Genomic DNA, 27,945 nt, shown 5'->3' with positions numbered 1-27,945 from the left:
TCACCTCCGCGACTTGTAGGCATTTTCGCCAGACTGGGTCACATATGGATAATGTTATGGAAAATATTAAAGGACAAAAGATGAGCCGTTGTATAAATCATTCTGAGTCGAGTTATTAAAAAATAGAAAGCATACTTTAATTATTTCTCTGTGGCCACAGTAGAAAGTTCAGTTTACAATCAGAGACTTCATGTTCACACACAAGAGTCTGACCAGCAAAGTGACAAAGAGGTCTGGTCAGAACGTACATTATACACACTTGCAATAAATCAGATATGATGATGAATAGTAAATAAAAATGGTTCCCAGTTACGGGAAGTAATAACACAACCTTGCTTTGGCTGGCTGGGAAGATAACCTTGGTACTTTGGAGTCTCTTAAAAAGACACACACACATTATACTAGCTGGTCATATTGAACCAGTCAAGCTGTACAAAGATAAAATGATATCTCAACACAGATCTATAATGACATGATAATATTTCCTACGACAATAATCATGCACGAGCATAGACGGTAAGAACAATGGTATTTATCAACACGGAGTGTGCGTACGACCTGTGCACGCACGGTTGATAAATCCCGATTTTCTGTGCGTAGAGACATTCAAAATTCCTTGCGTAGGAACAAAAATAGAACACTTTCTATGCATTATTGATAAATGAGGGCCCTGGACTCGATGAGGAGAATGAAGTAACATATTCTGTATAAAAGGACAAACAGAATTATCAGAGAGAATGATTTCTGGATTCTGTGGTTTTTGCACTCGTCTGCATCTATGAGAATCCAGCGGGTTATAATTGATCCTAGTTTTCTGAGTGATTTTTATTCCTTTTGAAATCTTTTTGAAACACCAAATCATACAACACACTAAGCACAGTATTACCTGTAGTGAATTGAAGAATGCAAAGGCGATATGGATTCTGAGATTTTCTGGCGCGATCACGGTCCCCACTCCTAGACCCCAGGTAATTCCAAAGCAAGGGGTCAAAACGGCCAGGCACTTGGCGATGACCATGAGAGCGCACTTTTCATCGGGATTAGTCGCGTCTCCCGCCCCACTCCGCAGCATTTTGAACAAGACCACAATCAGGATCAAAAAGTTTATCAAAACTATTGTCAAGGCGGGAATCACAAAGGCCAGAACGGCCATGGTCTTGTCCCAGTTCAGCCAGCACGCCAGGTCCTTCCTGATGTACCCGTCATCCGGCACCGTGGCTGCGATGGTAACGACGGCGATGACAAGAGGTCCTCCATAGCCCAAACAGAAACCAATGGCCAGCATGGCTGCCCTGGACATGTCAGAGAAAACCATGACTATCCGGTATAAAAGGAGAAGGCCAAACACAAGCATCCAGAAGAACAGGGCCATGTAGAAGAAGTGGATGAAAAACGTTGCCGCGGTGCACCCGCCTACCGGGACTGTATAGTCGCCTCGGTCTTCCACTGGATTCTTGGCGATGCCGATGCCGACGAGGAACCAGATGTCCGCGATCAGCAGAGACACAGCGATGTTCACAATGGCAACATCCTTATCCAACAGGCTGGATAAGCTGGTCAGGAAGGCCAGTAGCATGGTTGGGGTGGAGCTGGACTCCCTAGCGAGGGTGGCGGAGAGGAGGGACCTTGCTAAGCTCCAGGCCATCAGGGACAACCCCTCCCACCCACTATACACAGACTTGGCTGACAGGAGGAGCAGGTTCAGTGCCAGGCTCACCCTACCTAAATGCAGCACTGAACGGCACAGGAAGTCCTTCATTCAGACAGCCATCAGACTATACAATGCATCACTGTGCCTCACTGCATCACTGAGCAGTGACAGTTACCATCTTCCTGGACTCTTAGTTTTAAAACAGCACTGTGCAATATTACACCTACTGTATACCTCAGTATATTTTTACTGTATTTATTTACTGTACATTTTATTCTTTTTTTATTCTATTTTATTCTATTCTTATCCTAGGCAATTTGATTTGTTTTGTTATTCGTATTCGTGACCTGTTCTGTCTAAATGTTTAATGTTGAGCGATTTGCAGTGTCAAATTTCCCTCGGGATAATAAAAGTTTTTCTATTATATTATATTTCTATAGGACGTGCTGTTCCTGGTCAAGGGTTTCCAAATGCATGTTTCGATGATGAAGCAAATTATCAAACTTGTAATTGATATGGGTACTCCGATATAAGTGATCATATCCAATAACAGTGAATCAAAAGGAATGGTTGATTAATTTGAAATCTTTTTTATTAGAACGATAAACCCCTTAAGATATGCTATCTCATTTTCGAGGGGGTCCTTAACACATTCGGCGCCAATGACGACAAAAGTCGGGTTATCTCGCCGATGGTTCAGCACCAATCACCAGAAAAGTCGGGTTTTAATTGTTATTTCTTTTATTCACTATATCCATTCATTTTTCATCCATCCAGCCTGATGTTATCATTGGGAATGGGTCTGAGCTCGCAAAAGGCCAATACCGCCACCTAACGCCTTGCAGCCAGTATTGCACATCATTGGAATCCCTCTGTGTTGGGCTGTGCATTGGTCTAAGAAGTCCGGTCCAGCTTTTCCTTTCCGGGCATGGGGTGTGGTTATAACACATTGACTGGGGACACTGTGCACTGTGGATTCATGTGTTTTGGTTGAGAAACGTTGGAAAGACGATCGCGATCAATATACATTGATCTTGGGGTCTTGATATTGCAGTACATCAGATGTGAGGTAAGGACTATGTTACCAATCTTTGGTTAATCTGATGTTTTTTCGCAGCGAAGACAACGTGTGTGTGTGCCTGCCGTTGGCTGCGACCAAAGCATGGAGGGGCGACTTTTCCTCCCCCGCTTCCGTGCGTGTATGATGAAATGTAATACCGATAATCTAGCGTTTATTTCAGAACGTATGTATGAAAAAATTATCTGTTTTTTGCATGTTGACACATACAAAATTATAGTTTGATCTGTAAAAAACATATAAGCCCTAACACAGTAAATCAATAACAAGTGCAAGTAGTCTGTAGATGAGTGAACAAATATATCTTAAATAACCGGTAAGAGGTGAGAGATCTGAGTGAACTAGGCAGTTTGTTCCAATCAGCTGGTGCTTTATATTTAAAAGCAAGTCGACCAATAGCTTTGGTGGTTCGAGGTATAGTAAAGAAAGGATGATCCATGTGTCTTAAATTATAAGTTGAACTATATGGTGTTAGGAACTGCTTTAGATAGGGGGGATAATTAAAGTAAATACATTTGTAAACAAAAAGCAACCAATGAAAATGTCTTCTGAATTGGGGAGACAGCCAGTTTAACGACTCAAACATAAGACAGTGATGGGTTCTATAAGGGCACTGTAGTATCAGAGATTCTGATACTCTGTCCTCTGTACTTGCGTTGGTATCCACCCAACTGTACCCTTCTTGGTAGAAATGGAGGTCCAGACATGCGCTCCTGATTTGTGGCAGTTTATTAACAGAAGCAAGACGATGGCTGCTTTGTAAAAACTCCTGCTGTTGCTCAAAAACACTGAATGGTTACAATAACTCAAGGTTTGCATTGGATCTCCAAACTACTTTAACAAGAATGTTCTCTGATCGTATCTCGTCCTTGGCAACGTAGATATAGCTTATTCTTCATCATTGGGGCAGTCCATCCGACGTCTTTTTCTTCTTTTTCATCATCATCATCTCATTCAACTCTCCCCTAGTGTCTACGTGGCCCTCTATTTATAGCAGGCCAGAGGCTAGGGTGATGACCTCACAGCTAGTGACATCAGACCAGATTTTCCTCAAATCCATCACCATGTCTGTTTGACTTTGAAAAAGTAGGCGTGGCTTCCCTAACTGCTCAACTGAACTTAGTATTTGCTTCCAAACCATTCTAGGGCTAAATCATTATAACTATTACATTTAATACACATGATATATGATTTTCCAGCTTCCTCTTTCAAGAACACACATTTCAATATAAAACATTAACAGTTTCGTCCCAGAATAAATCACAAAACTCACATTCACTAGAGTTATTTACCAGTTCTATATATATATATATATATATATATATATATATATATATATATATATATATATGGCATTTCATATTATTTGACTTCTTAAAACTGGTGAAGTAATCATTCATTAATATCTATCATCTCTCTGATCGTATAGTGGAATTCCCCGTCTCTCTGTGTTGTCATTTCAATTTGGGTTCGGTTGCAGGAACAAAGCACGGACGAGATGTTTTGAATAAAGCAGCTGTGTTTATTCCATTCCAAATAAACACAAACTAAATTAATCAAACAAGTACTGGATTTACTTTCTATATCTAAAATCATCGTCTTCGGTTTGGCTGTCAGTTCATGTCCTCTGATCGGCTGGTGCCGAGCTCAGAGCGTCTTCTCCGGTTTGGTTGTCTCGGCAACACGAGGCCCGTCCTTTGTTTGCTGCTGGTTGGCAAGGCAACCCTGGTTTTCCGTGATCTCAGAGCTGGGAGCGCTCGTTTTGTCTTCTCTCTCTCATCGTCTTCCCAGCGTCTGTAGATAAAGACAATTCTCCGCCCCTTTTTCCCGCGTCGTCCTGGTGACGATAGCTAGGGGCATCACTGTTTTCTATTGGCTTAACGTGATATCGGCCATTTTGTATCCTTAAAGGCACAGATCCTATTTACATCTAGGACTATTTTAAGTATTTCGTTCCCTTATATGGAAGTTTTACAGTTCTCGAGACCCTCTGTCCTTAAACAGACATAGCATACGTGGCTTCTTGATTTAACAGATTAAAAGTACTTGGTCCTGGTTTTCTTATCCTTTATCATTAAGAGATTTATTCTTTATTTTGACTACAGTTTCTAACAGAGTCTTTCCTTGAGTTATGTCCACATGTAACTTTGTACTTAAACCTTTTATTATTTGTTAATCATACTGGTTGTATTCCTATTCTCTAAAGTAATCTTTAACCTTGTTTTATTGATCTGCTCAAACTTAGTTATTCTATATAAGTTAAAGTGGTATTTTTAGCTTAGTTGAACACTCTAAGTATCTTATTTAGTTTTATGTCAAGTTGATTAGTCTTTAGATTGCTTATGTATTATTCTCTGGTTAACTGTTCTCTAATCTTTTAGGCAATTCGTTTTCTCCTTTTCACCTACTCAGGCATTCTAACTTATTTGCTAATGTGATTCTATCAGTTGTAGCCAAATTTACCTCTTAATAGATCAATATGTTTTCTTGTTCTAGTACACTCTAAGTTATTATTCTCTGGTCCTTGCTGAACCCAGATCTGTTTATCACAGGCCCTTTTCTCAGGATTAATGATTGTTTCAGCTGCTCTAATACCATAAACACAAGGCCAGACCCTTACGTTGACCTAAGGCCGTATCCTCTGAGATAATCTACTGACCTCCGTCCAAACTGAGTTCCTTTTGAGTGTCTTTATGGTTTTAACTTCCTTATCTGACAAACCCCATCTGTTCTAAAGATAATAAAATACTTGGTATCCTTCTACTTTTAGAATGTGTGCTTGGGCGGGGGAAGGTATTTCTACCACAGTGGCCTGTTTTATCTGTTACTGCGATCTTTAGGCATTGTGCCAAATCTACCGACACCCACTTTACATCCTGAGCCACTGTCGCCCCTGTAGGATTGCACATTTCCTTGCGAAAAGACATATTTTATTTTGACAATACACGACATTCCACCCTTGTGGGTTTCCAACCCACATTATAGCACCAGTATTTTCTAAATCAAACATGTCTCTAACCGTATATATACCATAATATTACTAACATTTCTTTAAAATAAAAAAAAAACACAAATCAAACTACAAAACCCATTTCAGTCTGTACAGTTACAAAATCATCATTCACTCTTTCCCTCCACCCTCGTTAAACTCCTCCAGTCACACACATTTATCAGTTATGTTTAACGACACCATGTCTATTGGAAGGTAATCATACAAGAATTTGCTTCCAAATTTATCAGCTTTTTTGTTTAGACTATTTTATCCATGTGATTTCTTAGCTTAATGTGTCTATTTTGTGTAATTGACTCTGCAAGAAAAGATTAATACATCACACCGAAAAGATTAACACTCTAACACTCTAAAAAACCAAGGGAGACTTAAACCAGAAACCATATACAATTCTTCTCCTCGAAAGGATCATCTGAGGTCTATTTTCCTTAGCTTCCAGCCCTGTCAGTTATCCCTGTTCAAACCTCCTGAGGTCTTTACTGCTAAATTGTTTTGACCGTTGCTCCTCGTTGTATTTGCGCTAATCGCTATCTCGTTGGTCGTGTGCAGCCTTGGTACTGCTCTGATCTCCACAGAAGGAAATGATTTTCCCTCTGTCCTTTTTGCTTTTTGGATTTGTTATTACAAACAGACAATTGATTGGAAGATCACATTTTCGCTCAGATACATTCTTCTACTGTTCTGCATTGACAATACATTTTTTCCCAATTCAGCTATCTATATATTCCAGCTTCTTAGGTTATTATTTCTTCAATTAAATCACCTTTCTCTCATTCATTTTTGTGCTGTACTATATTAGTAGATCAAATGTCTCAAGTTCAACACAACACTACACCACCCTTGAGAGTGGAATAACCATTATTACACAATCATACCTTATTTCCAGACAGTTCCTCGGTTCGGACAGCCAGCTCTGACGAGACCCATTTCACCAACAGATCCTATATGCATGGTAACAAACCACAGTCCCCTTAAACACACATCTTCCACACGCTCCGCCAGCCTTCAACAAGCCGGTGCAGAGTCCCACATAAGCCAATTATCAATTACCCACGTCCGCACCCTACATGAAAACTATTTGGCCAATGGCGACCAAAACCTACAGAGCTTACCTACGCACAGAGAACCACGTTTTCCCAACACACACCCTACACCAAAACCGTGACACAACCTCCCAGATGCTACATCTGGACTCCCCATGAGCGGAAAACAAAATCATGAACCAGCTCTCGTCCACCCTTCATGTTTCCAGCCCATCATTTTAGACATTCCTACCAGTCCCGCTGTCACCACCAACCTGCTACCCCTGACCGGCGAGAGATCCCTCCCAGCCCGTCAGTTCCTAAAAAAAATAGAGAAAAGAAACGAAAACAAAGAAAAACGCAAAAAAACAAACGAAAAATGTGAGTGTCATAGCAACACCCCCATCAAACAGAATCAAACTACCATCTAGAGACATAAATACCCCCATAAACACTAATAAAGAAATTAAAAAGAAATTAAATACTCCATACATTCTCTCATGCTTTTTTTTTTTCTTTTTTCAATATCTCCTTGACCACCCTTGGATCAAGTATGTATAATCACTACTAATCACTACTGAAGTAGTCCTTTGTTATTACTCTGTCTAATATTAATTTTTTTCCATTTTTCCTGTTTAAAAGCACCGTTTTTGTTAATACGATTAGCTCATGCAATTGCCAGTTACCTCATCCCCTTACAGCTCCAACTTACCCGTTGTTAGTCTTCCAAGCCGTTTTAGTAACTTGCACACATAATCTAACCATCTAACTTCTCTATATATCTTCCTTTCTATTTTTATTCTAATCAGTCGCATTTTTTTTAAATTTTATTTATTTATTTTTTCCTGAGCGTTATCGCGTCTCCTGTCCATTTCCTCCTCGTTCTATTCAGCCTGTGGCCTTTGCAGACACGACCTCTTTACACACCCCCTTTGAAAATGCCCCAACATCCCGCATGTCCAGCATGTCTGTCCTCTGATGGACTCTCTTTGAGCTCGCCACCCTTTGCCACATGATTTGGCCTTGTGTCCCAGTTCACCACATCTCCAGCAGTCTTTCGGCTGGTCTCCCACAGTTCCCGACAGGCTCCCACCTCTCCGATCCTCTCCGGGCAGGTCCTGCTTTATGGAGGAGAGAGGCACATACCTGTTCTTTCCAGCCGCCGCCCCTCGGGCTTGTTGTTGGGAGGGGCCTGGAAACTCACCCCTTCTGCGGTTTCCATCACCATGCCCTCGCTGCTCAGCTCCCCGTTCAGGTAACGGAGCAAGTGACATCTCTTGTTCACTGAGTCCCAGTTCTGCAGCACGGAACATAACTTCTAAAATTACATCACTCATGATCTCAGTCTGTTCCGCCAGTTCTCGTTCCAGCATTTCCCTCTCGTATGCGACTTGGTCAACCGCCAGCTGCTTCTCCACCAGTTTTCTACGGACTGTCTCATGTCTTTCGGACGCTTCCGTGAATGCTCTCTGTCTTTCTGGAGAGAGGCACGTCATCCTCTATTCCTCCACCCTGGCCCTCGCTGGCTGGCTCCTCGTCACCGGGCCACACCTCTCATTCTGGCTCTGGTGTTGGGGGACGTCTGGACAAGGGGAACTTGTGGGCTGTGGAAACTGTTCGTGTATATTCCCATACCTGCTGTCGGTCCCACGCATTGGCCACTCCATCGGTGTGCCCAACCCCTGTCCAGCCTCTGTACCAGCCGTAAGGCCAGAGTGGACCTCCTGGGACAATGCCGCTCTCCTCCGTCGCTTTCTTTGTCCCTTGGTTAAATTGCAGTCACCTGCAATGGACACTCCAGCGGGGATCGGCTCTGGTTGGAGTAAAACAGTTGTCTCTGGTTCTCTCTCCTCAATGACCTCCTGTATTGGAATCAAAGTCATTATTCCAAGTCCCTCTGTCATACTGGTCACCTGAGGGAATTCCATCACATCCAAATCAATCAGATTAATTTCAGGTATAAATCTTTTATCGGGAGTGTCTGCAAAAATTGTCAGCATGCTGCCACTACCGTCATTATTTCTTTTCATTGCCCTTCGTTCTTACTTTTTCTGTTTTTTTATTTGGTTATGCAGTCTATAACGACCTCCTTTTCTATACTTAAATACTATATACTATACTATACTATACTATACTATATACTATATATGCTCTAGACCACCAAACCCTTGACCGTTATATAGCCCAGTCGTCCACGTCATAATCTCATAGACGTCCGCACCATACCACAGCAATATCCCCCACAGACCCTTGACTTCTCAAAGGCCTGCCATTACTCAGCCCAAAGCATTTTCCCTTCAGTTTCGAACCCGAACGAAAACACCCCAGGCCCCGATTTCAAGGAATATCACAAACACTGACCCACACTCACACACATAATAACGCTTCTATCCAACTAATACCACACACAACCTGACGTAAAGCCAACCCTGTTTCCAAGGACCCTAACAGGAGGGGGGATTTAGGGGACTGACACCTTGTCTAAATGAAAAAATACATACCCCATTCCCACGCTTCAACTATCTCAAACAAACCCCAAACTAATGTAAAACCATCCCCTTCATAACCAACCCTTCTGGACTTCATATACCCAGTCGAAACATACATCCCACACCCAAGGCTGAACATTACCCCCAGGGCCAGTCAGGGAGATGGAGGGGCCTCTAAATGAAAAAAAACATCCTAGACCCAACTTAGCAGTCCACCACCTGAACTGGAAATGGTTAGCAGCGTACCCACAACCACTCGAAGGGCAAGCATTGGAGGAGGGGAGGGAGGGAGAGACACAGGGAGAGACAGAGGGAGGGGGAGAGGGGGGAGGGAGAGAGGGATGGAGGGGGAGAGGGGGGGGGGGATGGAGGCGGGGGGGAGAGACACAGGGAGAGACAGAGGGAGGGGGAGAGGGGCGAGATTGAGGGACGGAGGGGGGGGGGAGAGACAAAGGAAGGAGGGGAGAGAGAGAGATGGAGGGACGGAGGAGGGGGGGGGGGCGGGGCCTCCCAAATGAATAATAACACTATCAAAAATAAAAAATTATCTAGCAGACCTTACCGTCTCACCTGGTCCAGTTTACTAACAGGGCATTAAACACTATTATCAGCATTTGCTGCATAACTTTAACTTAAATGTAACCCTACTTTAATAAGACTAAAGGTTTCTGCATGGAGTTCCTAAAAGCTACCACTATACCTTAAGCCTTACTGTAGAGGCACTCTAACCTGAATAATCCCCTTTGTGAACCCGGGAGCTCAACAGAGTCAGATACCACAGGGAAGTCTTGATGTAAACAGGAAAGGAGGGAGACACGCAGGGAGGGAGGGAGGGAGGGAGGCAGGGAGGGAGGGAGGGAGAGAGAGGAAGGGAGGGAGGGAGAGAGAGGAAGGGAGGGAGGGACGGAGGGAGGGAGAGAGAGGAAGGGAGGGAGGGAGAGAGAGGAAGGGAATGGGGGAGGGAGGGATGGAGGGAGAGAGGGGGGAGGGAGGGAGGGAGGGAGGGAGAGAGGGAGGCAGGGAGAGAGGGAGGGAGGGAGGGAGAGAGGGAGAGAGGGAGGGAGGGAGGGAGGGAGAGGAAGCGAGGGAGGGACGGAGGGAGGGAGAGAGAGGAAGGGAGGGAGAGAGAGGAAGGGAGGGAGGGAGAGAGAGGAAGGGAATGGGGGAGGGAGGGAGGGAGGGATGGAGGGAGGGAGGGAGGGAGGGAGGGAGGGAGGGAGGGAGGGAGGGAGGGAGGGAGGGAGGGAGGGAGGGAGGGAGGGAGGGAGGGAGGGAAGGGATGGAGGGGAAGGAAGGGAGGGAGCGACGGAGGGAGGGAGGGAGAGGAAGGGAGGGAGGGAGAGAGAGGAAGGGAATGGGGGAGGGAGGGAGGGATGGAGGGAGGGAGGGAGGGAGGGAGGGAGGGAGGGAGGGAGGGAGGGAGGGAGGGAGAGAGGGAGGGAGAGAGGGAGGGAGGGAGGGAGGGAGAGAAGGAGAGAGGGAGGGAGGGAGAGAGGGAGCGAGCGAGAGAGAGAGAGGAAGGGAGGGAGGGAGGGACTGAGGGAGGAAGAGAGAGGAAGGGAGGGAGGGAGAGAGAGGAAGGGAATGGGGGAGGGAGGGATGGAGGGAGAGAGGGAGGGAGGCAGGGAGGGAGAGAGAGGAAGGGAGGGAGGGAGGGAGGCAGGGAGGGAGGGAGGGAGGGAGAGAGGGAGGGAGGGAGAGGAAGGGAGGGAGGGATGGAGGGAGGGAGAGAGAGGAAGGGAGGGACGCAGGAGAGAAGGATAATGGGGGAGAGGGAGGAAGGGAGGGAGGGAGAAGAGGGAGACACGCAGGAGAGAAGGATAATGGGGGGGGGGGGGGCATGCAGCCGCTTCACAACACCCAACGTCGCTGTTCACTGCACTCGTCCTGATCAACACCGTTCACCCTTTACTGGTCCCTGCCCCAACAAAAAGCTCAACTACATTTCCCATAATCCATCTCCCTTATACTGACGGCACCGTGGCGTGCATGCGCAGACCGACACATACCATCTACACGTTCTAACCATAACAGCCTCCTCATACACTGCTTAGTATTGGTTTAAAACATTTAGTAAAGTCACAAACAACCACACACTCATCCGTCCAGTTTTTCCCCACTACTGCCATCATACTGGGCTAACAATAGATATAGATTGATAACCAAACATGTATATACATTCGTTCTTCATCCGCCATTACACAAAACGGAAAAAACGATAAAAACTACACATTTTAAAATGGTCGCTACACAAAACGGGAAAAAACGATAAAAATTACACATTTTAAAATGGTCGCCACAGGGCTTGTCGCCACGGCGCTTCCTGTTAAAAATGGTTGCCACAGCGCCCTGTCCAAAATGGTCGCCACGGCGCTCTGTCCAAAATGGTCGCCACGGCGCTTCCTGTTTAAAATGGTTGCCACGGCGCCCTGTCCAAAATGGTCGCCACGGCGCCCTGTCCAAAATGGTCGCCACGGCGCTTCCTGTTTACAAATGAAGTTGCTTCAGTAGCATATCGCGAGATTTACCGAGAGTTCCACCATGCTACATCGTTAGCACAGGTAGCTTAGCTTATTAGCTTTGTTAGCTTAGCATTGCTAGCTCAATTAGCTTAGCCCAACCATATCATTGCCCGTTAGCCTAGCGTGGCTAGTTAGCTTAGCTTAGCATCAACCATATCATTGCCCGTTAGCCTAGCGCGGCTAGTTAGCTTAGCTTAGCATCAACCACGCCACCCTTAATAATGTCCCCTAAACGGCCTATTGTCCCGTTGTTTCGAGTGCCACAACACACCGCGACGTTAGCGCAACACAGTTCTACCCCGCAACAGAACTTTAATCTCATTTAAGCGCTAGTTTACAGATCATATACAATCATCTTTACATTACCCCGCTCGTCCGTTTTCTCCGCCTGGCCGAAATATACAGTATATTAAACCCAACGCTCCCAAAGTCCCCTCGGCCGGACATTTCCAGTGACGACATCAGTTTCCAAAACATCGCTCCATTTGACTTCTATTACATTAAACAACGACCTTAAAACCACCGAGTTCAAAAATTCCAACGTACACTACACATCCCCGTGGCTCCATCACACTCCCGATTCATTCAATATACTTGATATCACGACGCCACGTCCACTTTTAACCCTGCTCGCCCCCGCGGCTAACTTAGCAGCTAACCATGCTGCGTTCCAACGGCCCTCGAAAAAATGAACATTCTTCACAACGGACCCTCCTATATTGTTTCTCCGCGGCTGTTGGTCACTAGAATTTCATAACGATACAAAAATAACTTACACACATTGGCACTCACTCATAACCTCTAGCAGACATTCATCAATCATATATGTAGCAAAACACATTGTCCTGGTTATACACAGTCTATTCATCCGGCAACAATCGTCCTCAGTGCTTGTTTATTGCATTTCTTAACCTAAACATCGCCCGTATCATACAACTCTTCCCTATGTCCTAACCATAAGTGCAGATAGCTGATCAGTTAATTAAGTACTCCTTATTATTCCTATAATAAACAGGCGTTTGAAAACATCGCCCCGCCCTTTCGGATATTTCGCTCCAATTCAGCAGAATAATCGTACAGAGACTTGACCCAAGAGGATCTCTCAAATCGGCGCTTGCAGTCCCTCTGTGCTCTCAGCGAGGCTTCAATCTCCCGATAGTCTTACATCATTCTCCCATCTAAGAATATTCCCTCCCGTAATTTGATCATAACTCGCAAATCACGGTCGAATTGTTTCGATGCTTTTGTACATTTTTGAATTAATTGCGACGTCTCCCAAAAATCAATTGTCACGCACATCGACTTAAAGCTATGTCTCTTTTTGACGGACTGGCACAAGTAACCTTAGGCCTGCGGGCGCACGATCCCACCTAGAATAGTCTTAGCTTTACCTTCCTCACCGACTATCATCCTATTGTTTAATAGAGGGTTTGCAATTCATCACACTGTATGACCCTCTTCCCACCCCATGGGGCGAACTCCGAGCGCGGGCACGTTTGCCGTGGAGTGGGCCGAGTTGTCATACTAGCACCCTCACTCTTAAACAACACCATTTTAATCAGTCATGTTACCAATCCCTGATTGGTTTTCCCTATCCACATGCTAGCTGCCCTGTTCCTACGCAGAACGACTAGCAATGCAGATTCACGTCAACCCATTGTACTAATCCTAGGTTTCCTAACCGAACACACCTTAATTCCCTAATCTATCTCTGTGCCCCACAGTGATCGCGCGGTCGAGACCAGAGCCAAGGTTGTGAATATTGGTCTCTGGCGTCTGCCGACATAAACACTTTTCCGGTCTAGCACAGTAACTATTCATAGCAACCCCCATTCGGAGACTGCTCGTCCTCCACCAATAGACGCCCCATCTTCCTCACTTACCTACAAACCCGCTGTCCTTGGCTGATGAGGTGAAGAAAACAGTCGTAGAGGCGTCGAAGACAGGGAGAGAACCTCTCGGTCCTTCGAGAAGTAGCTTTCGTCGTCTTCAATCGGCTTCGTTCGAATCCAGCACGGGGCACGGCGCCATTTGAAGTAATCATTCATTAATATCTATCATCTCTCTGATCGTATAGTGGAATTCCCCGTCGCTCTGTGTTGTCATTTCAATTTGGGTTCGGTTGCAGGAAGGAAGCACGGACGAGATGTTTTGAATAAAGCAGCTGTGTTTATTCCATTCCAAATAAACACAAACTAAATGAATCAAACAAGTACTGGATTTACTTTCTATATCTAAAATCATCGTCTTCGGTTTGGCTGTCGGTTCATGTCCTCTGATCGGCTGGTGCCGAGCTCAGAGCGTCTTCTCCGGTTTGGTTGTCTCGGCAACACGAGGCCCGTCCTTTGTTTGCTGCTGGTTGGCAAGGCAACCCTGGTTTTCCGTGATCTCAGAGCTGGGAGCTCGTTTTGTCTTCTCTCTCTCATCGTCTTCCCAGCGTCTGTAGATAAAGACAATTCTCTGCCCCTTTTTCCCGTGTCGTCCTGGTGACGATAGCTAGGGGCGTCACTGTTTTCTATTGGCTTAACGTGATATCGGCCATTTTGTATCCTTAAAGGCACAGATCCTATTTACATCTAGGACTATTTTAAGTATTTCGTTCCCTTATATGGAAGTTTTACAGTTCTCGAGACCCTCTGTCCTTAAACAGAAATAGCATACGTGGCTTCTTGATTTAACAGATTAAAAGTACTTGGTCCCGGTTTTCTTATCCTTTATCATTAAGAGATTTATTCTTTATTTTGACTACAGTTTCTAACAGTCTTTCCTTGAGTTATGTCCACATGTAACTTTGTACTTAAACCTTTTATTATTTGTTAATCATACTGGTTGTATTCATATTCTCTAAAGTAATCTTTAACCTTGTTTTATTGATCTGCTCAAACTTAGTTATTCTATATAAGTTAAAGTGGTATTTTTAGCTTAGTTGAACACTAAGTATCTTATTTAGTTTTATGTCAAGTTGATTAGTCTTTAGATTGCTTATATATTATTCTCTGGTTAACTGTTCTCTAATCTTTTAGGCAATTAGTTTTCTCCTTTTCACCTACTCAGGCATTCTAACTTATTTGCTAATGTGATTATATCAGTTGTAGCCAAATTTACCTCTTAATAGATCAATATGTTTTCTTGTTCTAGTACATTCTAAGTTATTATTCTCTGGTCCTTGCTGAACCCAGATCTGTTTCTCACAGGCCCTTTTCTCAGGATTAATGATTGTTTCAGCTTCTCTAATACCATAAACACAAGGCCAGACCCTTACGTTGACCTAAGGCCGTATCCTCTGAGATAATCTACTGACCTCCGTCCCAACTGAGTTCCTTTTGAGTGTCTTTATGGTTTTAACTTCCTTATCTGACAAACCCCATCTGTTCTAAAGATAATAAAATACTTGGTATCCTTCTACTTTTAGAATGTGTGCTTGGGCGGGGGAAGGTATTTCTACCACAGTGGCCTGTTTTATCTGTTACTGCTATCTTTAGGCATTGTGCCAAATCTACCGACACCCACTTTACCTCCTGAGCCACTGTGTAGGATTGCACATTTCCTTGGGAGAAGACATATTTTATTTTGACAATACACGACACTGGTTTACCTAAATTCAGTAAAGTCTTAAACCATACTTTTCTAAATAATCACCTTACATGCTATTTACACTTTGACATGTCAGATGAACTTTAGCTTCTCACCTCTGTGTTTAAACAGCTGTGTGGCCACCTAACCATGTGACTTGGACTTTAACACTTCCTGAAGCCAAATCATTCTCTGTCCCCCAGGAGGCCCTGAATCTTCACATTCTAATCTGATCTATGATTTTAATTGTGTATGTTTCCTTTGAAGCTGTTGGCAACACAGTGGCTACTATATTCACAAGACTATGTCATCTCCTATCCTCTTGTCTAGTTATCTCAGCTGTATCCAAATGAACCATAATATGCTTCCTGTGGCTCAGTCACCTGAGAATTTACTTTAAACCTTTATCTTGAGTTCCAAAATGGAAGGTAACACTGCTTATTTAAGAATAATATAATTTAACACAGGTAAATTATACCACAAACCACTCTTCGGTGGTTCATAAACCACTGTACAACCGTTGATACGGTACATACCATAACCAACCATTAAATATTTATAAACATTTTAATTAATTAAAAAAATTTAAAAAATAAATTTCATAGGGTACTTCCGTGTACTTCATAACATAAATTACTGTGTTACTTAACTCAATTCATACATAATATAAACAACATTCAACCCGCTTTTAATATTCATCAAAATAAAAATAATCTTTTTTTGCACAGGCCAAACAGGTCCACTGATGATGCGGTCTCCCAAGTACTGCACAGCACCATCTCTCACCTTGACCGCCAGAAGGGGGGCTATGTGAGACTGTTGTTCATTGACTACAGCTCAGCATTCAACACCATAGTCCCCACCAGACTGGTGGACAAGCTGATCGAGCTGGGTCTGAGCCCCGCTCTGAGTGCCTGGATACTGGACTTTCTGAGCGAAAGGCCCCAGGCGGTCAGGGTGGGGGGTCAGACCTCCAACACCATCACCCTGAGCATCGGGTCCCCCCAGGGCTGTGTTCTGAGCCCCCTGCTGTACTCACTATACACACATGACTGTGTGGCCAAGTTCAGCTCCAACTCCATAGTGAAGTTTGCGGACGACACAGTGGTGGTGGGGCTGATCTCGGACAACGACGAGAAGACCTACCGGGAGGAGGTTGAGGTACTGGAACGCTGGTGCCAGGACAACAGCCTGCTCCTGAACATTGGTAAAACCAAGGAGCTGATCATGGATTATAGGAGAGGACAGCAGGAGACACACACAACACTGAGGATAAACGGGGCTACCGTGGACAGGGTGAGCAGCTTTAAGTACCTGGGGGTCCACATCTCAGAGGATCTGACATGGACAACACACATAGACTCAGTCGTAAAAAAGGCGAAGCAGCGCCTCTACCACCTGAGACAGTTAAGGAAGTTCAGAGTATCTGGGAAGATACTCCAGTCCTTCTACTCCGGAGCTGTAGAGAGCATCTTGACTGGAAACATCACTGCCTGGTATGGAAACAGCACGGCACAGGACAAGAAGGCCCTACAGAGAGTGGTGCGCTCAGCCGAGCGTACTACAGGTATTGCACTACCACCCCTGCAGGTTCTATACAACAAGAGGTGCAAATCCAGAGCCTGCAGAATAATGAAAGACCCTCACCACCCCAACAACAGCCTGTTCATGCTGCTGAGGTCAGGCAGACGCCTGCGAACACCAACTACTAGGACAGAGAGACTTCGGCTCAGCTTCTTCCCCCAGGCCATCAGAGCCTTGAACACTGAACTCTCCACACACAAGCACACATGAGCACACACACGACACACACACTGTACACGCTCACACACTAGCAGCCACTTTAACATGAGAAAGCACACACTCATGCTGCACACGCCCACACTTATGGCCACTAAGGAAAGGTCACTTTAAGAATAGTATAGTATAACTTGAGATTGTATAATATAGCATGTACAGAAAGACCCAGTGCCTCATCCGTAGCTAACAGTGTATTGCACTACCACAGGACCTAGCATGTCCTACCATGCTCTGTAAATAACTTATGTACATATACCGATATGCCCTACTCGTGTTTTATTGCACAATGTCGTTCTATTGGATTATATTATATGTTATTACTATTGTATTATGCACATTGTTGCGGGCAAGACCACCCGCATTTCATTGTATACTTGTATGCCGTGACAAATAAAACTTTTGACTTGACTTGTACTCCTGGGTTGTTCTGTGGACACTGTCGTGACATGTGTCCTCTTCCTCCGCAGTTCCAGCACACAGGTATCCAGGAACCCTGCTGTGGTTGGTATCCTCCAGGTCCCTCTCTCCGATATCCATTTTGGCCCCGGGCCACCCAACCAGATCTTCTCTGGTCTTGCTGGTGCATTGGGCCCGGGCCCCTGGGTTCCTCTGTTGCCAGTACATAGATACCTTCCTGTGACTGGGTTCCCTGTGATTGGGTTACCTGTGGCTGGGTTACCTGTGGCTGGATTTCCTGTACAATGGCCTGTACATTTTCCACTACTTTCCTGGGCTCGGACGCCTGGATATGTAGCTGTACCTGCCACTCCCTTGGTCCCTCCAGCTCCTGTCCAGTATCTGTCCCAGCCATAAGGCCAGGGTTGTTTTGCTCCAACCGCTGTAATAATGCCGCCCTTCTCTGTCTCTTTGATATTTTGTTGTTACCCGAAGCGGTTAATCCAGTTTGGACCGGTCCAGTTGACCCTTGTTCGACGGACACCTGTTGGACTGAGACAGTTATTCCAGTTTGCCCCTCCTCGTTGACCCCCTGTGTAGGAGTCAAAGTAGTCACTTCAATTCTCTCCACTGTGTTTGTCCCACGATTGGAGTCTGCCATGTCCAAATCTATCAGGTTAGAATCACTAGGCAACACTGTCTGATGAGTATTTGCAGAGGTCACTTGCTAGCCCTTGCCTGATTCTTTGTACTGGCTTAAACAATTTTTAGGCAATGTTTATTCCTCTGTTCCAATATTCTATTAGTTCTATGAGATGAGCAAATTGTCTACTGTTCTTCGCTTTGCCCACTGTCAAAACTATCTACCTCTCAGTGGCAGCTAACAAAGTCCTCTCAATTTTGACTTGCACTTCATTAGACATTCTTCTCATCTCTGCATAAATGTAATATTACCATTGTTAAAGCAAGTTCCTCTGTTTTTGTTTATCTTGGTTTAAATTCAACCACACTCTTATTTGACTGGTGCAGACCAGAAATTGATGACCTTCTTATTTATACGGTACCCTAAGGCTTCTACAGCCTTTATGTTCTGGTTGGTATCGGAGCCGTCAGAATTTCCCCTCTCCTCACCAAGAACCTGTCAAGACAAAAGAAAACATACACTTAATTTCAGTGTACATTTCCCACTTTATTTCGTTCTAGTGTTCTACTTTCTCAGAATGCTGGGCTTTTTACTCTTAATAATATACAGAGAGATTGTAATTTATTTGAACATAACAAAAGGCCTTAGCTTTGTTTTCTTCCGTTGTCTTTCCAGCTAGAAAATTCTGGATTTCCAATCACTCTGTTGTGGCCTCTCGCATGTTGCCTTAATCCATGAGCCCACTCTGGTATTTCCTGGTTCCTCCTTGAAAACAATCTTCACAGTTAGCTTCACAGAGGCCTATCATTTCTAACATTTCCTCTTGTTTGCTTACTGTCCACCATCCTACTATGGGAAAACAAAAATGTATTTACTCTTATTTATTAATATCACAATTAAAATATCACAATTAAAATTTACATTTAATATTTCATTTTTCTGCTTTCACATAACATCTTATTACAATTATACATAATTATTCCGATATCCCCCCGGACACCAGTGTAGCCTGGCGTCCCACAACTCCTCATACATCCCCCACACATCCAACAAGGAGAAAAATTTTTTTTAGTGGCCTCATTACCACTAAATTTCCCGCTCTCATGTAGTATCTAGCCATCCCACGTCATAATCCATGGAACCTGAACACCACACTCTCTTGAATTCCCACAGCACTTTGATACACAATCAACGGTCCATCACTACCAGCCTAAAGCACACTTCCCCCACATCCTCGTCAGAACATGAAAGAAACCACTTCGGCCCTACTTCCTAAGGAATTACAAGATGCACACAAACGTCCAACCTCCTTAACACTTTAAGTGCTGGAAACGTGTTTAGGCGTCTTTCCTAGCCATGCTCAAGTTGCCTAGGACGCCGTAACTCGTCTTTGATATCAATATTTCAAAAATCTGTGATCGGAATCATATTTCCCCTCTGCAGCCTTCACACACAGTTCTGATCTCCTCTCAATCCTCTAGCGGTTCAAGAGCGCCATCTGGTGGCCGACCCATATTACTTCCGGGCACTCGCTATAGGTCCCGGGACTCGAGCTCGACACAATACATAGCGATCCGTTGCCAATAACTCGATAAACAACATGATTTGGACGTATATACTATTATACAACCTGGAACTGGACCGGGTATTTCGACATCCCATAATGGAAAACTGTCTACCCCACGCTGATCGCCCAACGGCCCGAGGAGACTGGGGTGAGTTTTAGCGTGTAATATTACCGTGTTCGATACTAACTGATCTGATGAACATATGACCCACATTAGATGAATGGTATAACGCTGCCCACGGAATTATAAACGATCCCCCGCCCATCCGGTCAACATCAGATGACGTGTAGTAACTTCCAGAAGTACGTCCAGTTGGAATTTTTTATATCGCGCCGATTGCTATCAAACTGTATTTCATCATCAATATAATGCATTTGGGGCTATAAATCACGTTCTGGAGAAAGCTGCAGAAAGAGATGAAAACATACTTATACTTTAGACCATATTTTAGTATGAATATGTGAATGAAAAAGTTTAACGTTGCTACACCATGAACAATACATATAGGACCTTGAATGGGCCCTAATAATGGCAATCTAGCAATAGAATTTAAAAAGTTATAGCCCTGCAAAGAAGGGGAACTTCTCCATGTTAAATAGAGCTGGCAACGGATGGTATATCATGAATTTAGCCTTAGGCAATCAAAGTGTTAAGCACTTAAACAGGTCAGTCCGTCCATAATGGTACCCAGACTACTCTAAACACACACACATATATATTAATATCAATATCAACTCAATAACCCAGTGAGACACCAGTCCCACTCAACCCCAACACCAAAGTGAACCCAAAACACAAACAACAACACTTCATACTACACAACACTCCCCACACAATATTACCCTGAGAGAGCATATGCGTGAGAAAGAAAATGTTATATAGAGCGAGATAGAGTGTTGACCGTTCGACTAACATGCACACTGTGGTGCGCAGTGATGCCACAGATTACTTGTAAAAGTAATCTGATTACTGATTACTGATTACTCCTTTAAAAAGTAATCTAAGTTACTTTACTGATTACTTGATTATCAGAGTAACTTAGTTACTTTGAAAGTAACTAGGTTACGAAGTCGTCGTCGTTCCCCCAACAGTTTTTTTTAAACGCTTTATTGAAAGTGCATAAATTGTTTTTAACTTGTTTCTCTGCACATAACGTAAATTGTTAAACTAGTGCTTCAGCTTCTGTACCATCAAGTATGGTAAAGCAACAGTCTATGATGCTCACAGCATTAGAGCAGCCAGCCAGTGGTTTTACAAAACCAGTGTATCACATCTAACAAATGCAGGCTGAACTATTCAATTATATCAACTGTAACTATTAAATTGTTTTTATAAATGTCTCTCTATAAACATACAATCAGTCTCTCTTTAACATGTAAATTAACTGTAAATCTGGCAAATAAGAGCTTTTGCTCTGCCACCATCAACCCTCCTGTACCTAGTCGAAGCGTCGGCTAGTGTTGTGATTCCAGATGCTTTCAATGCAATTGGATGTGCTGTTTTTAGCGGTAGACAGTATTTTGTTTCCTCCGCCGTGAAGTAGTGACTGAGGCTACGTTTAGACGAGCGTTTTGGGGTGGAATTCTGAACAGAAACCGCAAAAGTCATCTTGCGGTTTAACTTTTAATTTTGCCAAGCGTTTTGGGGTGGAATTCTCCGACGACGGAGCGCTGCTGTCACACGATTGGCGCATATGTCACATGACGTGCTGTGAAGACCCGCCCTACTCTGCCTCTGATTCACAGACTGTGGATGGGGAATGTGATTGAACCAAAGCAGAGTCACTCACAGACAGAGGGACCAGTCACGCCGCGGGACACATTCTTGTATTTAACCCTTTCACTGCCACACCACGTCACTCCCAAAAGAAAAACAGCTCAAAATGTTTTTTTGACTGTTGAAAACGAAATAAAATACTGCATTCCGCCTGCATTATGAATTTATGATGAGATAGTAACGAAATAGTAATGCACAGCCACTTGGACAAGTAACTGCAATCAGATTACTGGCTTTTAAAGATTAACGCGTTAGATTACTATTTTCGGGGGAAAGTAATCAGATTACAATAACGTGTTACTTAGTAACGCGTTACTGGCATCACTGGTGGTGCGATATATATTCCCTACTTTATGAACAACTGGACAGCACTAATCACTCCCGCTGTGACGTGATCTAAACACGCAACCTTCTGACCTGGAGTCATACGTGTCCGCTTTTGCATCCAAAGTTCAATACAATAAAACAAATCACACTCCAGACCCACTGTATAAACACGCACACAACAAACATCCCCCACACTTCACATTTACAAACACACAATATTGAAACATAAACACAGCATAACGTTAAACACTAACACTACGATACCCAGAGCTCATTGCGCAAACCGGAAACGGACATACGTAATCTTTCCTTGCCGCGTCACTCTAACGTTAACTCACCGGCAACTTATCTAATTTAATAGAAAATTAAAACATCTCTTCAAAATCTTTCTTCACATCTATATTTGTAAATTCCACACAACCTTAGATTGGTTCTTTAAACATTACGTAGGCCCCTTACCCGCTCGTGAATTGAACTTCACCCCACACGTTAAGCTAAAACCGAAGATTTTCGCCCATCACCCCGTTTTAAACAGCGTAATTACGACATTTCTCTCCGTTTTTAAAGCAATCAATTTATACACGCCAACTCCCCAACAACTTAGCTAGTATCCCTCCGTTTTTAACAACAATCCGACCGTTGCAACATATTTTAAACACATAATATTCATCGCATTACACGCCAAACCCCGCCGCTCTCGCAAGATGCTCGTATTTTCAAACCTCTTTGTTTAGTTTAGCGACACGACAATCCAACATTACTCTTACAGCCATACTGTTTATTAAAACACACGTATTTAACAACAACCTTAAGTACTTCCTATTTAGCCCCTGTACCATAACACAAGCGTATTTTGTATACAAATATAATCCCTTCTGTCAGCCATTTAGGTTCAAAGAACCGCCCACCTACTTTCCTTGAAGTTTCAGTGCTTCATTACATAAATTTAACTAACAAACTGCGGCCTTACGTATGGCTCACAATTACAAGACGCTTCTACATTTATAACATACCAAGGCCTTTGCGCCGACTTCTCTGCAGATCATTGTTCCCTGACCTCCCCAGAAACTGTACACTTTTCCTAGGCAGATCAAATTGAGTCAAACGATCTTCCAAATTTTTACTACCATCCTCTCGTGGTCGCAGTCAAATCCCATACTATCTATTTTCTCTCGCGGCACCTTACAGCCTCAGAAGAAAGGACCAGCCGACCTTTTATGGCTCTTTTACGAATTTTCTCCTCCTAAAGGGCACGACAGCACACTAAAAACCCACATCTATTCCATCTATTCCTTGTTCAACCTTTATGCTGCCCCACGTCTCTCTAAATTGCTGCTCTCCCCTACTCCATCTTCCAAGCTATTCCTTCCCCGTCTCAACTGTGCTGTCGTGACTACTAAATAGGGTATATATTTAGCTTCCCGATTCGTATCTGTTCCTCACCTTCAGTTCTACATCGACTCCCTATTCTGTAACCGGTCACGCCACTATTCTGTCCCTTTCTGTCCCTATTTTGGCCAGGTCAGCCTACAAATTGCCGGTCCTCACTGAAGAAAAAACGTTACCCCCACGTCTCGAGAAAAGCTGAGCCAAGCCGAGAGACAGCCATTTCTGACATCACAGCTCCGTCTCCCGCCCCGGCAAATTTTCCTCAGACGGCCGAACAAGCTATATCACGCTGCCATTCCACACACGCAACGCCGGTCTCTTTTGTGACTGCGCCAGCCAACTAAGCCCCCACAGCACCATTTTCCCAGGGTGTGTTGTGTAACTCACCCCAAGCCTCGTAGTGTAGGTTGTAGTTGGAAGTTGCGTTCAGGTCTTTCAGCTCGCCACCGCACCACTTGTAGTATCAGAGATTCTGATACTCTGTCCTCTGTACTTGCGTTGGTATCAACCCAACTGTACCCTTCATGGTAGAAATGGAGGTCCAGACATGCGCTCCTGATTTGTGGCAGTTTATTAACAGAAGCAAGATGATGGCTGCTTTGTAAAAACTCTTGCTGTTGCTCAAAAACACTGAATGGTTACAATAACTCAAGGTTTGCATTGGATCTCCAAACTACTTTAACAAGAATGTTCTCTGATCGTATCTCGTCCTTGGCAACGAGATATAGCTTATTCTTCATCATTGGGGCAGTCCATCCGACGTCTTTTTCTTCTTTTTCATCATCATCATCTCGTTCAACTCTCCCCTAGTGTCTAAGTGGCCCTCTATTTATAGCAGGCCAGAGGCTAGGGTGATGACCTCACAGCTAGTGACATCAGACCAGATTTTCCTCCAATCCATCACCATGTCTGTTTGACTCTGAAAAAGTAGGCGTGGCTTCCCTAACTGCTCAACTGAACTTAGTATTTGCTTCCAAACCATTCTAGGGCTAACTCATTATAACTATTACATTTAATACACATGATATATGATTTTCCAGCTTCCTCTTTCAAGAACACATTTCAATATAAAACATTAACAGTTTCGTCCCAGAATAAATCACAAAGCTCACATTCACTAGTTATTTACCAGTTCAATATATATATATATATATATATATATATATATATATATATATATATATATATATATATATATATATGGCATTTCATATGATTTGACTTCTTAAAACCTTACCTTAATCACCTTACATGCTATTTACACTTTGACATGTCAGATGAACTTTAGCTTCTCACCTCTGTGTTTACACAGCTGTGTGGCCACCTAACCATGTGACTTGGACTTTAACACTTCCTGAGGCCAAATCATTCTGTCTCCCAGGAGGCCCTGAATCTTCACATTCTAATCTGATCAATGATTTTAATTGTGTATGTTTCCTTTGAAGCTGTTGGCAACACAGTGGCTACTATATTCACAAGACTATGTCATCTCCTATCCTCTTGTCTAGTGATCTCAGCTGTATCCAAATTAACCATAATATGCTTCCTGTGGCTCAGTCACCTGAGAATCTACTTTAAACCTTTATCTTGAGTTTCAAAATGGAAGTTAACACTGCTTATTTAAGAATAATATAATTTAACACAGGTAAATTATACCACAGCACCTCAATATAAATCTGCAAACACTATTATAAGTGACATTTAAAGGACAGAGGTTTGTTAGTGTGGTGTTCTGATAGACTATGTCTGCGTAGTCCACTATTGGAAGTACCAGCTGTGTAATGATTATTTTCTTAACTTGAAAAGAAACACAGTTAATAGAACGATACAATATTCTCAGGCTACAATTTTTTTCTTTATCACAGCATCAATATGTGACTTGAAAGTGAGTTGAGAATCAAGCCAAATACCCAGGTACTTATATTCATTGACATTCTCGAGAGGAGCATCATCTAAAAACGTAATTGACAACTGATTTGATATTTGCAACAAATTTGATCTAGTGCCAAACCGCATACTATAGGACTTCTTCTTATTTAATAAAAATGTGTTAATAGCTAACCATTTTTGAACAGCATCAAACTGTTTATTTTCATGAAAAGAAATATTAATGAAAAGACACTCAAAGTTTATAGGGTTCACCCTTGGCCTGAGAAGCTCAGATGTCAGGTTTGATTTGACATATGTAGCCACTCCTCCACCTCTAGAATCAGCTCTGTACATCACATAGTTGTCAAGTCCAACCTCGTTTTCAGATTGCACTATGCAACCCATGTCTCAGACACAGTAATTACACTGGGATTATTGTAGACAAGCCAAGCTCTCAGTAGATCAATGTTGGGGTACAGACTCCTTATATTCAGGTGGATAACATCTAAACCTTTAGAAGTATTCATCATACCAGAGTTGAATTAATAAAAAAGAGAAATGGAAAAAACGGGATATACAATCTTATGATATGATGATATGATATGATACATTTATTTATATTGTGCCCCTCAACCAATAGTTAGATCGACCCGGGGCGCATTATGTGAGGAGGGACAGTGGATAAAGGGCAGGGAGCAGGAGAGCAACATACATTCAAGCACACACCCACCCACACACACACAACAAATAACATAAATACATGACAACACAAAACTAAATTCCAGCACATCCCAGCAGCGCCTGGCTCTATAACCCAGGGCATGCCTATGGGAATTCACCATAAACTCAATGCTCTGTCTGTATTCTAGAGAAAGAAAAAAGAAAAGAAAAGAAAAGATTGTAGCCTGAAATGTACAGGCGGCATCGAAGGCTTTAAATCTTTAATTCTGTTAAATCTCTACTATGAATTAATCACGATATTAACATAACGTGCGCACGTAGGCGCTACTGAAAGTGACACGTTTCTTCTGCAACATTCAGAATGTAAACACAACAGCATGTGACGTTAGTAAAGCCATGTAGTAAGCTCACGCTAACATTGAGCACATATTTCCAAATCACAATAATAATAATAATAATTACTTGCTTTTCTAGACACTCAAATCCCTTTACAATGTAGGGTGGAAAGTGCCTCCTTCACCACCACTGGTAGCACCCAACCTTGGGCTACACAGGCTCAATGTCTTCGATACACTGGCACCCGGCACATACACATGGCAGAAAGAGGAAAGAAGAGAGAATTAAGATGACGAGAAGAGACAGCCAATTAATTTGCCAGCTCGGACCATAAGCAGAGCTAGCGAGTATGGAGAAGGAGGCGAGATGGTTGTAGTTGCAGGTGACTATGTTATCTATATCAGACACAAACAAGCCATCATCCCATCCACCCCGATTATCATGAAGACTGAAGTTCCAGAAGACACACTGTGGGCTCTCTGTCAGTGAACTGTTCAACTTGGCAAACTTCAAGGTTACATTGTTAATCGTTGCGTTTACCTTGATCAGCACGACAAAGGCATTGATAGCGTTATCATAGACAATTTCATTGCTGCTGAAGCTGCTGTCATTGAAGCTGCTGTTCCTGGCTGGAAGAACATGCTTGAGATCTAATCTGATGGTAGTGATTTGGAGGTCAGTGATGTTGGTGTCTGGAATGTCAATGCTGATGCCGGAGTTAAGGTCTGCCTTGAATGAATTATTAAACATGGTTCGGTTTAGCACGATGCGCTCGGTTGCTATGTCAACATATGCCCCTTCCAGCACACCTGAAATGGTCTCCAGGGAACCCAGTAAGCGGCTGCTTGTGCAGCTGGTTTTATTTGCATTCAGAAATGTCCAGGAGTCTGCTGCTTCAGGAGAGATCAGGACATTAACCGTTGCCAGGACATTCTGTGGATCACAAAGAGATCTGTCAGGGTACATCTTTGCATCTATAGCCACCCTAAACATAAATAAATAAATCTATATACAGTATATATGTTCAGAGATATCTTGGAGCTTGGGAAAGTAAAATCATTTTTTAAACAATACAAATTTGAATAATCTTTGAAAACAATTTAACATGTCTTCCCCTACTCTCATGTTGGACATGTCCTCCCCTACTCTCATGTTGGACATGTCCTCCCCTACTCTCATGTTGGACATGTCCTCCCCTACTGTTATGTACCATGATCTTGGTTACTCCTGTGTCACTGTGCATGCAGGTGATTGCTGCTAATTGGCTGATTGCTGCTAATTGGACACCTGGCTGGGAGGTTCAAAGTCACTTCCTCACCCACACATGCAGGGTCACGGTTGCTAGAAGAGATTGTTGAAACAGTGTATTTACCCTTCCACCATTTTTGATCTTTAGTTGAGCTAGTTATCATAATTAGAATAGTCTTTTGGCTTAAACACAGACCATTGATGTCTCTGTGCACTAATGTTGCTTCCCTTTGAGCCAGGGTCGTAACAATTGGGCGCTCGTCCGGGAGTGAATTGGAAAACAGATACCCCTAGAATTTGTTTGTTGTTGTTTTTTTTGCATGGTGTGTCTTGGTGCTGTAGTTTGGGTAGTGATCGTTACATGTTGTGTAACGTGGGGGCTTGAGCCGGTCTTCAAACAGGTGAGTATGCCCTTATTTTTGTGATTTGATTTGACTACTTGTATGCTGTTAAACTATATAGTTTAGTGGACACCACATGTAGGTAGTGTCATTATTTTCTGGTTGTTTGTCAGCTTCCTGTGTACCACTTACTCCTGGGGCAGTCATAGAAGTGATTAGTACCATC

The 27,945-nt window shown here is 43.4% G+C and overlaps 1 protein-coding gene across 1 annotated transcript; it reads right to left on the bottom strand.

The window, feature by feature from the left end:
* On the bottom strand, positions 1–27,309 carry LOC311232902 (adhesion G protein-coupled receptor F5-like; the record flags this gene model as incomplete). The annotated part of the gene is made up of 6 exons (XM_084319738.1): positions 1–33; positions 887–1,553; positions 7,764–7,879; positions 7,966–8,058; positions 26,476–27,063; positions 27,250–27,309. 6 exons carry the CDS (start codon positions 27,307–27,309, stop codon positions 1–3), a joined length of 1,557 nt encoding a protein of 518 aa, XP_084175864.1.
* Between the last annotated feature and the right edge of the window lie 636 nt (positions 27,310–27,945).

The sequence above is a fragment of the Notolepis coatsorum genome (assembly GCF_963971535.1).
Source record: "Notolepis coatsorum genome assembly, chromosome: 8".
In the NCBI taxonomy this organism is placed as follows: Eukaryota; Metazoa; Chordata; class Actinopteri; order Aulopiformes; family Paralepididae; genus Notolepis; species Notolepis coatsorum.
This window is presented reverse-complemented; position numbering and strand designations above follow the sequence as displayed.